The 15,545-nt window shown below is 36.9% G+C and overlaps 1 protein-coding gene across 2 annotated transcripts in view; it reads right to left on the reverse strand.

The window, feature by feature from the left end:
- ngfra (nerve growth factor receptor a (TNFR superfamily, member 16)) overlaps positions 1-15,545 on the reverse strand; it is a 42,898-nt gene that overhangs the window by 16,636 nt on the left and 10,717 nt on the right. For both annotated transcript variants that reach the window (XM_048207968.1, XM_048207958.1), the window contains exon 3: positions 4,151-4,513. In XM_048207968.1, coding sequence (XP_048063925.1) covers positions 4,151-4,513 — 363 coding nt within the window. The remainder of the gene's footprint in view (positions 1-4,150; positions 4,514-15,545) is intronic.

Here is a 15,545-nt window from a genome sequence, read left to right on the forward strand (position 1 = left end):
CATAACAAAGCAACGACTTCTACACATAATTTTAATACCATTTTGCGCTATGTTAATATATGATGTTATAAAATCATGCCAGAATAAAAAATATATACATTTATTACATTTTAAGATATTTTAATCACAAATTAAATGGCTGTATTGGCCTTTGGATGGTTAAACAGAATGATTGTTTAACACTTCAAAATCTTTAAAATACCTTTATATGTATCAAAATATAATTAAAACCTTTTGGATTCAATTAAAGAGATCTAGTTATACTACTTTACATACTTTGATGACATATCTTTGTTTTTTATTGTTATCATTAAGGCCTTTGGACAAAAAAATGACCCGTCACATCATTGACCCATATATAATATATATAAAACAGTACATAAGTGTTGTTATTGTTAACTCAAAGTAAAACTACAAAAAGTTTTCAGTAATTGAAATAATGCTGAAATAAAATAAAATGTAAATATTAAATGAAAAATCTAAACAAAAATTACAAAAAGAAATATATTCTGTAGAATGTAGCTATAGAAATACTAAAAAATAAAAAAATAAAAAATCTAAAACAAACTAAAATTAAAACTAAAAATATAAAAATGAAAGCTAAAAGATATTGATATATTTATAAATATAATAAATACTATAATATTAATAAACTAAATATATCATATTATATAAATAATACTACAATAACACTGGTGCATATTGCATCATAGCACAAATGAACATGAATTAATGCATGTTCTTTGTCACTGCAGCTCTATCTGAGCAACTGAGTGATGATGTTGTGACAAAACTAGAACGCTTGGAGTGAGAAGTGAAACCTGGAGAGGAGTTGGAACAGAACAACTACAAAATGCTTTAGAAGAGAGAGGAAATTTCTGTCGCTCCAATCCACTCACATTCTCCAGCATGTATCTGTATTCTGTATGTGTGTGTATCAGTGTGTGTGTAATGCAGTAGCTGCGATAGAGGTCACAGATTGAAACCCGAGTGTAATAAAGTCCAACGGCCTTATCGATCCAACAAAGGAAAGAGCTCAGCACATCTCTCTCTCTCTCTGTCACATACACACACAGACACATGCCACTTAAGTCCGAATGAGCTGAAGGAAGTGAATCACCATACATCATGGACCACCAGCGTCGAGACAGACTGGTCATTTAGGCATGTGTGCCTTTGACTCTGACTGTGGTTATTTTCATGAAAGAGCTTGTTTTTAATACGCTACCGTCATCAAAGGGCATATAATTGACTGACCCACCAGAAAGATAGACATGAAAGGGTCAGAGATACACAGACAGAAAGCAAGATGGATAGAGAGAGCCAGTAAAGGTCACGTAAAAGGTCATTTTAAGGAAGATAATGTGGCACTCGCAGAGGGTGGTCATCTGTACAGGCTACACAAGGACCTCTATAATTGTGTGTGTGTGTGTGATATGGCAGAACAAGGCTGCTCTGTGGTGTAACCGTACACAAAGGATGAACACATTATCGTCAGGACAGTGTTGCGGGAGATATTTTGAAACTGTAGCTTCCAGAGATACAAGCTAGTAATAAAGTAGTTGAATTACAGTCATGTTGCACTTTTGAAAAAGTAGCTTAGTTTTTCTACACTGCGAGTTAATACGAAAAAATTGTTTGCAACCTTAAATATGTATTTTTAAAGATGTTCAAAGATTTTTTTAGTTTTTGAAAGAAGTCTGAAGTTATGCTCATTTATGAAGTTATGTTGTATTTATTTTATCAAAAATACAGAAAAACAGCTAATATTGTGAAACATTATTACAATTAAAATTAAAACTGTTTTCTATTATACATATATAACACTGCTAACGGAAGTACAAAACTTTTTTTTTTTCCCTAATTTTTTCCCTCTATTTGTGTCTCTTCTCTCTTCTCCTCTCCCTCTCCTCACTGGAACGAGGATGATGAGAGGCACATGAGAGCAGGAGCTGATGCCAGTGAAGCTGAACATATGTGTGTGTGAATGTAACAGACAGCACTTGCAGATGCTTCATGATTTACAGGTTCCATCTGCAGAGATATCTCTCATCTCCTTATGCTACACTACAGCACACACACACAAAGCAGAGTGCTTCAAGTCACGCATCTGAAACACCACTTTAGCAAATGTTCACCTGGTAAATCAGCTAAAAGTGTGTCATTTATTTTAATACTTAAATATTATTCGCAATTTGTCACATTGCTGTTTTTTGAGGTTGAGTCAGTGTTGTACTAAACTGCTCAAAGTTTGAGTTTAGGACTGGCCTATCTGTTTGCATGTGGGAGAACATTCAGGAAACCTGTTTGGAAACAATCACTTTTGTGCAAATTGATTTGGTGCCACTACTGGTGTAGAAAGTGCACACTTCACAATTTACCTTATTTGCTGTTGCCTATGGATGCATCGGTGGGGGCACATTAGCGTTTACACTATAAATTTCATGTGATCACATGCATTTTTCAGCTGCCTCCAAATGTGGTTTGAGTGATCCAATCACAAAGCAGCATTTACCCCTTTTACACCTGTCTAAAACATTGTCCATTTGTGATCAGATTACCTGAGAGAGATGTTAATACCGGGTGTAACACACACACCAAAGAGCTACAGCTGACACCAAACCCCAAACGGACACATCCAGCCTAATCCTACTCAGCAGCAGAAGCCATAATGACCCTCACACACATATAGCCCCAGGCTTCAGACATCTGACAGTCCCACCGACCAAGCGCTAGCACACTAATGCAATGACACGCCACATTACATGCCCTCTCCAACCATGGAAACTGAGCTTTCTCTGTCTGTTTGGTTAAAGAGGTAGAAAAAGGGCCATCACTTCACTTGCTGGCCACAGCCACCGCGTTTCTTAGGGAACCATGGGTCGTGTTGGACTGTTAACTAAGTCCTAAAAGAAGCAAACATTCACCTGGGTGTTTGTTTAGTTTGTTTGTGGAATATAAAGGACTTTGGGGAGGAAAAGAAAGTATTTTGATTATATTATTTTGTAATTATATTACTCCACACAGTAAACTAAATAGGTATATTCATTTGCGCATCATAATAGCAATAGTTTGTAATTGAATTGTAATTTTTCTACTGTTTATATCTACATAGCTATAAAGTCTACACCAAATTAAAGTATGCTTAAATTATATCATATTATACACTTTATTTTAAGGTGATATAGTTACATTGTACTTATTCAAATAAGTACTGAGTAATATTAATTAATTACATGTACTTAATATAACGTTATAGTTAGGGTTAGATTTAGGGTTGGTTACTTGTAATTATGCATAATTTACTTATATTATATTATATTGTTAATTTTAAAGGCAAAGCCTGAAATTTCAGCATCACTTGTGGCACCACAATTACAGGCTGTTTGAACAGTCTTTTGTTTATTTATTTATTTTTTGGGAACACTGTCTTTGTATAAAAGCAATGAGCCACATGAGGATAATGTGATGTTTTCCCCTGTTAAAGAGGTTTTAAGAACATCTATTACCTGTTGTAAAATCACTGTGATGCACATGTTTGCTTTTATACGTCTTGTAACCCCCAAACTGTGTATGTGTGTGTTTGCATGTGTCACTGGGTTTGACCTTTTGGACTGTTGTGACCTCTATAACTACAGGGCTTTGCACAGAATATCCGCACTTTGACCTTTTCAACTGCAGGGCCACAAGCAGACACACGCGGAAATGACCCAGATTGATCCTTAAACACATGGAGGCAAGCAAACATTATGACTGTGACAGAGAAACTGGCTGTTGGAAAGAGTGTGAGAGAGATCAGGCACAATAACATCTTATACAGCCAAACAAGACGGTTGTGGTGTTAGTGCAGTTGCCCTTAGTGACTGACCACAGGCTACAAGTACGCATTGGTTTTCTCTTTGTGTGCAACTCAAATATGCAGGGAAAAAAGTAAATAAACTGGAAAAGGAAGCAGAAATAGTTTGACAAACATGGGAAAAATATATTTTTTCTCATGTTTGTAACACAAAACATCATAAACTATATTTATATATAAATATATTTTTCTTTTTTTAATATTTATGTAATTGTTTTAATTAATAATTTAATTATTTAACTTCAATTTAGATTGTTTGCACATATAGTATTCCTGAGTGTATTATTCTCTCACCATGACAATATGCATCTTCATAAGGTGTGCAGTTCCTGATGAGAATCTCCATCCCCTCTTCGCAGATGGTGCAAGGCAGGCAGGGGTCCAGCGAGCTCTCCCGATCAGAGTAGGTGTCTTCCAGACACTCCTCACAGACCGTGTCGTGGGTGTGCTCGCAGCGAAACATCACTCCCTCACCGTGGGGACACACGGTGCATGGCTCGCACTGACCTGTCAGGTCGTTCATGAAGTAGCCGTAGTTGCACACGCACACTGCGTCGTTCGAGTCGGTGCAGGGGGTCTGCATACGCATGAGACCTGTGCACTCTCTACACGTCTGACATCTCTCTGTGTGACTGAACGTTTCAGAGAATGTCTCGCCTGGAGAGAGAAAAAGAGAAATAATCAGAATGACGAAATAATTACAGTATAATCTACCTTTCTGCTGCTAATTATGAACCCTCAGGTTAAATCATTACGTGCTTAGTGCTTTAATTATAATTAATCAGTGATCATAATAATAATAATAATAATAATACACTGCGGGCAAGGAAAAACTGTGAGGAGGCGAGGCCCGTGAAAACAGACAAAGAGGAAAAAATTGGTAATCAAGGAAAGTAACAATGTGCTACATTGTGTTATAGAGATCTGTGTGTGTTCAGTCCTGTTCATTTCAATATGGCAATGATTTCTGCAGTCAAAACCCAGCATTACTATATACATAATGCATCTGAATTTAGTTTATACTACTCTCGACATAAAACAGACCCTCAAAATCTTTCAGATTTCAGAATAGCTGTGCAGTCCAACAGTAAGATCAAGATTTGTCCAGTTTACTACATAAATATTGGCTGCAAAGAGCATCTTTTTTTTTTCAATGAAGGCCATTCAAAGTAGCTATTTTCTGAATAAAATTGTTGCAAAGAGAATATAAATGATATTGTGTTTCATTATATTATAGATGTTTTGCCGGTGACAGTCACAACTCATGATATGGTCACTAGTGAAGGTTTTGGGACTGTATGTTTCTCAGTTCTGTTCTGTCATTGGTTCTTTGTCTTATTGTTCTCAGGTATGTCTTGTTAGCTCATTAGTCTGTTAGTACACTGTAAAAAAAAAAAAAATCCCGTAAAATTTACAGTAAAAAAACGGCAGCTGTGGTTGTAAAAAAAAAAAAAATGACGGTAAAAAATGTATTTCATTAACTAATATAATGTTAATTTGAAGTACTAAAGTACTTGAAGTACCAACCTATTGAAGTACTTTTATCTGTTTTGTACTGTTGTAATACAACCACCAAACTGACAACCACCAAACACAGTGGTTACATGGTGAATCAAAGTTGATCACAAGCAGCTTTTCCACAAGCTGAGAGGGACAATACTAATTTATAGAAGGTGCACACGGTGTCATTCACACAAACACTAAACACCACCATGGTAACACAAATTTTAAATTTTAAAAATGCAATAAACGTTAATTTAACAACATTAGATGAAACATAAAACCCTAATGTACATAATTGATTAGGAAAAACTAAAATAAAACTAAGAAGAAACAAAAATACATCAAATGTGAAGTGTGGGAATTTACAGTTTTTCACTGTAAATTATACAATGACTTGTTATTTTTCACTTCTAAAAACTGTAAATTTAACGGTATTTTAGCGTAAAATTACAATAAACGTATGGTTAAATCTATTACACTGTAAAAAAAAATCGCGTTGTTTCTACGGAAAAATACCGGCAGCTGTGGTTGGCAGAACAATACTGTAAAAATGATATCAAACCGTAAACATACTTACGGAGTTACATGTGAATTTTACATTTTAAATCTGTTAAATTTACGGTAAAATAACGTATTTCATTAACTGATATAATGTTAATTTACTAACCTAATGAAGTACTAATATCTGTTTTGTATCTTTATAATACACTGACAGTCACCAAACACAGTGGTGATGAGAGTCACATGATGAATCAAACTTCATCACAAGCAGCTTTTCCACAAGCTGAGAAGGACAACACAAACATGTAGAAGGTGCACACAGTGTCATTCACACACACACTAAATACCATCATGGTAACATGCATGAAATTTTAAAAATGCAATAAACATTAATTTAACAACAGTAGATGTAACATAAAACCCTAATGTACGTAACTGATTAGAAAAAAATGAGAAAAACTAAGAAGAAACAGAGTTATTTCAACGAAAATATATCAAATGTGAAGTGTCACGCAGGGAATTGTGGGAATGTCAATATACGGTTTTTCACTGTAAATTTTACAATGAATTGTTATTTTTCACTTCCAAAAACTGTGAATTTAACGGTATTTTACCGTAAAATTACATTAAATGTACCATTAGATCTATTACAGTTATTCACCGTATATAGTACGGAAACTTTCTGTAAACCAATCAACAGTTTTTCACCGCAGCATTTTTACAGTCTTTTACTGTTAAAATCACGGTCATTTTTTACAGTGTACAGTTATTTACCATATATAGTACGAAAATTTTCTGTAAACCAATTAACTGTTTTTCAGGTCATTTTTAAAATCACTGTCATTTTTTCAGTGAATATAATCCTCATATTTAATTGTTTAGCTTTGTTACCTGTACCCTGCTGTTGGTTAGTTTTTTTTAAGTTCCAAGTCAAGCCTTTGTCTTTTTATTTAGTTCACGTCTATGTTAAATAAAGCTGCACTTGGGTTCACCTTCAAACTTGACTTCAGTGGATCAGGTGAATGGCTCAAAAGCTGTGATTTCCACCATCCAAGCACTGAGATGTAATGCACTGCTAATGCTACTTTATTAGGTACATCTTATTGGGTTATTACTGGGCTGGACCCACTTTTGCCCAATTAACTGCCAAAATTCTTTGTGGCATAGATTCAAAAAAAGTGTTGGATATATTCCTTAGAGATTTTGGTCCATAGTGACATGATAGCATCATTGATACTAAGAGGCCCAAAATGTGCAAAGAAAATATCCCCCACACCATTACACCACCAGCAGCAGCCTGAACCGTTGATGCAAGGCAAGATGGATCCATGCTTTCATGTTGTTTATGCCAAATTCTGACCCTACCATCTGAATGTCACAGCCGAAATCAAGACTCATCAGACCAGGCAACGTTTTTCTAATCTTCTATTGTTCAATTTTGGTGAGCGCATGTGAAATGTAGGCTCAGTTTCCTGTTCTTAGCTGACAGGAGTGGTACCGGTGTGATCTTCTGCTGCTGTGGCCCATCTGCTTTAAGGTTTAATGTTTTGTGCATTCAGAGAAGCTCTTCTGCAGACCTCGGTTGTAACAAGTGGATATTTGAGTTACTGCTGCCTTTCTAACAGTTCAAACCAGTCTGGCCATTCTCCTCTGGCATCAATAAGGTATTTTCCCCCACAGAACTGCCACTCACTAGAGATGGTTGTGTGTGAAAATTCACCAGATCACCAGTTTCTGAAATACTTACCCAGCCCGTCTGACCGGCACCAACAACCATGCAACCATTCAAAGTGACTTAAATCACATTTCTTTCCCATTCTCATGATCAGTTTGAACTTCAGCAGATCGTCTCGAACATGTCTACATGCCTAAATGCATTGAGTTGCTGCAATGTGATTGGCTGATATTTCCATTAACAAGCAGTTGAACAGGTGTACCTAATAAAGTGGCCAGTGAGTGTATTGCTGCGTCCCAATTTGCATACAATCCATCCGAATTAGTATTCGAAATCAGAATTAGTGTGTCTCATGTTGAAATGAGAATTCCAAAAATATCTGGATGGTCTACTTTTTCCAGTTAGAATCTGAAGTGCAGATCCGTGTACACGGCTAATATTGCCCACAACCCATTGCACGTTGGGGTGAGGATTCAATTCGAACTATAAACACAAATAAAAGCTGTTAAAAACTACAAATATGGTGGATGTGCGAGTCCGGATTAGGACAAAGTAGTATGTCCCAAAGCTTGCCTATACTCTTCTGCTACACACTCAAAAGTATGTACTTTTTCCTTCACAAAAACAGCAGGGCATAGTATACGTAGGCGAATTGGGACGCAGTATCAGTGTCGTCTTTACTTTTTGCTTTATCTTTTTCCATCATTCCAAGAACTTCAGGTTTTTGAGTTTCTTGACTTGCTTGACACCATTAGTAGTGCCTAAATTCAGCCATGAAATAATGTGTTTACCTTTATTAAACACTATAGGGGCTTTTCTCAAGAAGAGTTTTTCCCCCATGCCATATATGAAAATAAAACACGGAGATGGAAAATTATTGCGAAAGCTGTAAATTATTCAAAGGGTTTGTGTGTGGTGAGGCTTCGAGTGAAATCGGCTTTACTGTAGGACAAAGAACGTGTGACAGGCATTTTAGATGACGTGACCTTTGAAGGGTTTGTAATTTAAACCCAGCCAATTTAGGATTTAAATATCTTTCCCTAGATCTTGTGTCACTCTGTTAACAGGAGAGGAGAGAGCAAGGAGGAGCAGACAATAAGAATGTGTTTGTATGGTTTTGTTTTAACAGGAAAGAGAAAGCGGTTTATGCTTGATGTGCTTCTATAAACCAGGTTGTTTTAAATGCCTGGTCACGGCCATGGCAGCTCTTGCTTGTGTATATGGGGGTCTCCGGCTGTCTCTCTCCCCACACCAAAGACAACTTTCTCTCTCTTTAACAGTCCTCATTTTAAAAGAAAAATGACAAATGAGAACTCTAGAGAGCAATCAAATTAAATTGAGACTTTTGTCTCTGAGCTTAGATTCGCTAATATACAGTATCGTGTAATCAAAAGTCTGAGATGTCAGCATGAATATTTCTCATTAAATTTTTCCAAAACCAAACGATCTCCTAAGGAATTTTAGAAGAAAACATCTGAGACAAAGTTGAAAATTAAAATAAACAACTGACAAGCCTTTCTGAGCAAAACATTTTCCTCTGGGCTATCTTATGGGAAATGACTTGGGTCAAGTATTCATTCCCCGTGTTACACACAGCAATAAAATTTGAAACCTGTTCAGACCAATTTATGTTAGATAATCTGTCAAAACCATAAAAGGATCTGACAGATAAATCTGAACTATTATATTAGACTATCAGCTCCTCTTTTATATTACAGTCAAGATCTTTCAACAGAAATCAAAGGAATGTGAACAGGATGAAAAAGCAAAAACATCATTTTTGTTTCAGTATAGCAAAAATGAAACTCTTTTTTAAGTCTACATAAACATTTAAAGGTGGAGTCTACAAGTTAGAACCGTTAACACCAAATAAACCAGACGTATTTGTCTGAGGATGAAGATAATATTTCATAAGGAAAACCTCAGAAGCGCACTCTAAAACAGCGAGCACCAGATACACATCCGCACATTTACAATAAATGTCATCACCAGCACACTAATCTGATGGTTCTCCAAAAGGCAGTTTTTTCTTCTTTCGACTGGTCCAACATGGAGTGAGGCTAAGATATTATCAAGGTGAGGTATTCACATGAATCTTAAATCATGTGTGTTTCTCATCTGTGTGTGTTCCTGTTGTTTCATTCTCATGGTGCTAAATAAACAAACAAACAAACAGAGATAGGCAGAAAAAACATTCAGATAGATCTCTGCTGGAAAACGTCTTGTATTCCTGGAACACAGGACAGCTTTTCATCAAACACCACAAACATGAAACAAAAACAGCCACACAGCTGTGTTCCACACTGATCCAGAGGAACACTTGCTCAGATGTTGCTCTTTCATAGCTTTGTAAAATTTTCTTTACATTTTCATTAAAATTCTGTGATTTTCCTCACGTTGTTTCAAATTGTCATTGATAATCGTGCCCTGCAGTCGACTGTTAAACTCACATCAGTGAACTTGGTCAGTAAGCAAATCGTTCTTTTCAATCAGTTCTTTTCAGAAAAATCTCAACATAAGTGTTAATAACTATTGCTTTGATTCGAACTTTTGATTTTAGTGTTAACTTTGTTTGAGATGTTTGTCCTAAGTTTCTAACAATTGTTGGAACAGTAAGAGCTCAGCTGTAATATTAATAGATAGCATAGCCCAGATAATTTGCACTTGGATTCCACTTGCAATTCCTGAGTTGTGATTGCAGATTGATGAGAACACACTCTCAAAAATAAAGGAACCAAAAGAGGGTTTTCACAGCATATGCCATATACAGTACGAACCATTTTTGGTTCCCCAAAGAACCCCAAGAAGTTAAAGTTTTCCACTATAAAGATCCTTTTGTGCAATGGAAATGTTCTACAGTCTTAAAAATAAAGTTCTTTATTGGCATTGACAGTTCCATAAAGAACCTTTAACATCATTGCACAAAAATGGTCCTTACTTTATATGGCATTTGCTGTGAAACCCCCTTTTGATGCCTTTATTTTTGAGAGTGTGTACTGCAGAGTGTATCTGCAATCACAATTCAGGGATTTTAGTATGAACTAAGAGATTTCAGCAGGACCATTTCTAATCAAATTCTTCTAAGAGTAAATTAACTAGGCTATGCTATCAAGTGATATTACAGCTGAGCTCTTACTGTACGTCAACAATTTCCTGGAAACCAAAAAAAAAAAAAAAAAAAAAACACTTTTGGAACCTTTGAGTGCATGGATGGATGGATGGATGTTAAAGGTTCTTCACTGAACCATATTTATCTTTATTTTTAAGAGCGCAGTTTGGGATATAGATAAGATCTCTTAAAGCATGTGAGATTACAGAGATCCCTTTCTTAGGGGAAAAATGTGAGCAGCCTGAGACTGAAGCAAAAATCTCCATTTAATCTCCTTGCTGTCAATTTAAAAATATTCAGACATCGAGATGACATTTGTCATTTTCTTGTTCTAGGAGGGGAAAACAGTTTGCATTTGACCAACAGGATGTAAACAAGGAAGAAGAGCGGTCTCTGTCTCTGCAGACTGTTGATGCTTGTTTTACCAACAGATCAGGTCTGTTTGAAGATGGGAAGATTTGATGTTGGGCAGGCAGATGTGTTTACACCTAAGGTTGGCCTGAGGGTGAGGTGTTCACCTCTCTGCCATACTTTATACGGTAGATTTCCTTCTTGTCATGTTTGCTCTTGTTGTGCAGGTGATGTTAAGGCTAATGACTTGGTTACCTTAATCAGGGCATCTAAGACAAGCAAAAACAACTGCTCAAACATGTTGTACTGACAAATATGAGATTGCTGATGCAGTGATAATGCTCTTTTTTATTTACTTAATCAGTTGTATTCATCAGATTATAGGATGATAAATTATTCCTAATCGTCGTTAATTACCTTTTGATGTTGTAGGTATAAAATGCTCCTAAACACACACACACACTATAGTTAATAATTTTCTTAAGAGCAATAAGGTCTCCAGTGCTCTATGGGAGGAGAGAGGGATGATGGATAAACATATGGGTCATGTGATGCAGGCCATGGTGAGCTGTGAAAAAGTCAATTCAGCTGGACAAGCCTTTTAGCCCATCTGTTTGTTCTCTCGCTCTCTCTTTCGTTTCTTCTTCATTAATTATTAATGGATAGATATGACCTCGTTCTGCAGTGGAGAATTCAAAGATCAGTCCATTTGTCACCCAACTAAGGCTGGCCTAGCAAAATAGCTAAATATTCGGTCTATCTGTCTGTCTATCTGTCTGTCTGTCTTAAAGGTAGAGTTGGCAATTTCGGAGAGACTAGCAATAGCAAGCTAGCTTTGAAAGCATGAGATCCCACCCTCCCTTTAGAGCGCTCTCTCTCCAAAGCCACGCCTCCCCCAAAACAATGAACTCACACAGCAGATTCTGCAAAGAGTCACAAGATGAGAGATTACGTTAAATTACCTCAGGCGTTTCTCAATACCATGTACGCGAAGTTCGGATTTGTGTCCTTGGTAGTTCAAGCTTGGCAAGTTCGACTCAGGAGAACGGACTTACGAGGACGTGAGGATGCAAGTCCGGTGATTCTGCAAATGGTACAGCAGCATACTTGACTGCATTACTCAGCTTGCTCTGGCTACTCCGGTTATCTCTATATGTATATTTTAGGCAACAATAAAACGAAATAAGTGATAAAACACCACTCTGCCTCTTTTTGTTTGCATTTTAACATATTAATAGCCTCACAAATATGGTTTAGGCAACGCATTCATGACTATCTTCACTGCTTGTATAGTATTTATAACAAAACGAAATATAAATATATTATTAAACATATTAATATGTGGTTCAGGCATGTGCATACTCTTATCTTCACTGTATTAAAATGAAATGTAACATAAAACACAAACACTGTCTCTTTTTGTTAAATGTCAGTTTTAATGATAATAGCCATTATAAAAGTATAAGTAAAAGGTATAAGAAGCAAATAAAGCAAACAATTCAGTCAAACATACAAGTCAGCGCTCTAATAGGTTACAACGGTAAATTTAAATAGCTTAAATATATTAAGTTATGAAACGTCACTTTGCCCTCAGCCAAAACGATTTGCCAGGGGACAAATTTTGTCATGTTTAACCACTACAGAGACATCAGAGCCAGTGGCAAACGTCAGAAGGACTAGCCGAGGTAAAGCTGTTCTTGGCTGGGTACATGAGCACTGAGCATCCGGTGATCACCTGGGGCCAGTTGTTCAAAGGTAAGCTGATCTGATTTTGGTTATCGGATTGGATCATATCTTGAAAATGGGTTGTTCAAAAGGGAAAGAAGGAATCTGAAATCAGATTAGATCACGGAATCCAATCCTAGTTTTAATCTGGATCAAACCTTCAGTTTGTGTTCTTCAAAACTTGTCCGTAGGATTTGGATAACTTTGATCCAAAAAAACAGGATTATCCTGATCCCAACAGGGGGTAGGATTTCAAGGTGGATTCCAGGAGGAAAATGCAGTAAAACTTTAAAACTGGTCAAAAATACAACATTTATATTGTGTAATATACATATACATTTTTTTTATTTTGCTCTTGATTAGTTTAACTGTTAAATAAATTAGTAGACATTAACCTACATATTTAGCCTTTCGGTAACCTACTGTAAAGTAAAAAAGATTTTGGTGCCATAAAACAATCCCCAAACAGCTGTAAATATCCAACAAAAATATTATATTTAATTCAAATCCATAGAGCACTGGTAATCCAGATTTGGTAATCTGGAAAAGTGTGTATCTGGATCACGGTGATCCAATCCAATTTTTCTTTGAAAAACCAGCACAAAAGTAAGATGGATTACCTGATCCTGGATAGCAAAACATGGGATTTCCAAATCCAGATCATTCTGATCCAGATTAAACTTTTTGAACAACTGGCCCCTGGATCTCATAACTCCAAATACGTCACATCTTTATCAGTAAACCACAGATTTGAGCTTTAAACCAGTACATTCTCGCCTGAAAACTACACATCATGACATAAAAACAGTAATATGTTTAAATTAGGTTTTCTCCTTTACTATGACGCTTGCTGGGTAGTGCACGATGCATTCTGGGATACCTGGTGTCTCAAGTCCGCACAAGTCACCTCTCGACAGGGGCGCAGGAGAAATTGTAATGGACTGGAGCTCACGTTCACATCGGGAACACGGGAGCACCGCGATGCGACCGCAAAAGACACTTTCACGATCAAAGTGCACGCCACTGATAAGCATTGTAAATTAAGTATTACAGTATACACATACCAATTAAACGCACAGATCTCCTCTCGTGCGTCCTCCACTGGATGAGGCAATATCACTTTCGTTTCTATTTCAGATATCTCTTTTATAGATGCCATCAATGCTTTTGCCTTTCAAGATGTAATTACCGAAATCAAAACAGCCCATAAACTATAAATCCTCACGAAAACTTCAGTCAAGCCAGCTCGCGCGTCAACCTGAGACATCAGCCTCCTTACCTTAAAGTGTCAAATTTATCGGGTTCTGAATGGACGGTTTGGCTTGATTGACAAACGCTAACGTTCGGGCATGATTAATATACCATCGACCTGTCCTAAAACGTTAGCACGCTTTGATCGATGGTTTGGAGATCGCGTGTTTCTCCGTTCGAGAGCGCATTTCCTGTTCACATCCACGACAAAACAGCTGATTATTTACGAATGGATCGCTTACAGAAACGTGAAAATGGTCTCATTTGAAAGAAAATATCCTAAGCTAAAAGATGATATAGTGTGACTAATTGAAGCAGCCCTTATCAAAAGTGCGGGGGTCGACTTCTATCTTTTCAAAACTGCGGGGGTCCTGACCCCCCTGTCCCCTGTGCCAACGGCGCCCCTGCCTCTCGATGCATCCTCAATAAAAGGGGTGGATCAAGAACACATCAGGGGATTTAAACTGTACTTGGCTAGATATGAACTTTGAATTGGAACAGTACTTGGACAGCGAATGATGACGTTTCACAAGTCCACAAGAACACAAGTACAGATAAGGACACATATCGAGAAATGGATCTCATGTCTCAAAGCACATAAGATTACAAAAATAATCAACATAAACAACTTATAGTGCTCTTACTTGTACAACCTGACTGCTGCAGATTCATTTCAGCGTTGATAGTAAACTGCTCGAGTAGAATGTCACAGGTTGTAATAATGGTTATGACATGGCATGAAGCAGCATAAGCTTGTTGTTTTGGTTCAGGAGGAACTGTAAAAGGCGGCTTCTGTTTGTTTTTGGTTTTTGTTTTTGACTATCTGTCTACAACTATGTTTCAACCAGTATAACAAAAAGTGTTTATAAAAAAGTTGCCTACCTTACCTTTAAATGACATTATTTAGGGTAAAAAAAAATCATGAATTATGAGCATCTGACATGCTCAGGATAACGGTTGTCTCATGGGGACAGTTTGAGTCCAACTTGAGTTAATCCCTTTCCCATTCCCCATTTTCCATTTTCTCTCTCCTACTTTCTTGTCTATAGTCCACTGAAATATATATATATATATATATATATTTTATATATGACATGGCCCACATGCTGCCTGATCTCCATCTTACTTTCATTACTTCTATAGTTTGACTTTAGTGTTTACTTTTTCCTTCTTGTTTGAGTTTATGTTAAAAAAATATCATCTTTACAGTGAGTAAAGACTATTGTGACATTCCTATGGAGTGTGCACATACAACCGTGAACAGATGAACAGAGCACCAGCTGGGTGTTTGCAGGGATACACCTGAACGCAGCCATCCCTGCACTGATTATAAACACATATCACAAAACTAACAAAAACAACAGAGCGCCCACCCACCAACACACACACACATGCTCTGCTGATGACTGTTTACATGCATAATAAATAGCTTCCTCACACACAACCGTCTCTGTCAGGAGAGCAAACGGAAAAAGACTCGAGCTGCCTCATGCGGCGTGTCTTCCTGTTACGTCATCAGCTGAAGTCTGTGCGTTTTTATCCCTTTACAATTACAGACAAATCAGCCAGGTGCA

Source organism: Megalobrama amblycephala, linkage group LG1 (genome assembly GCF_018812025.1).
Source record: "Megalobrama amblycephala isolate DHTTF-2021 linkage group LG1, ASM1881202v1, whole genome shotgun sequence".
NCBI classification, from domain to species: Eukaryota; Metazoa; Chordata; class Actinopteri; order Cypriniformes; family Xenocyprididae; genus Megalobrama; species Megalobrama amblycephala.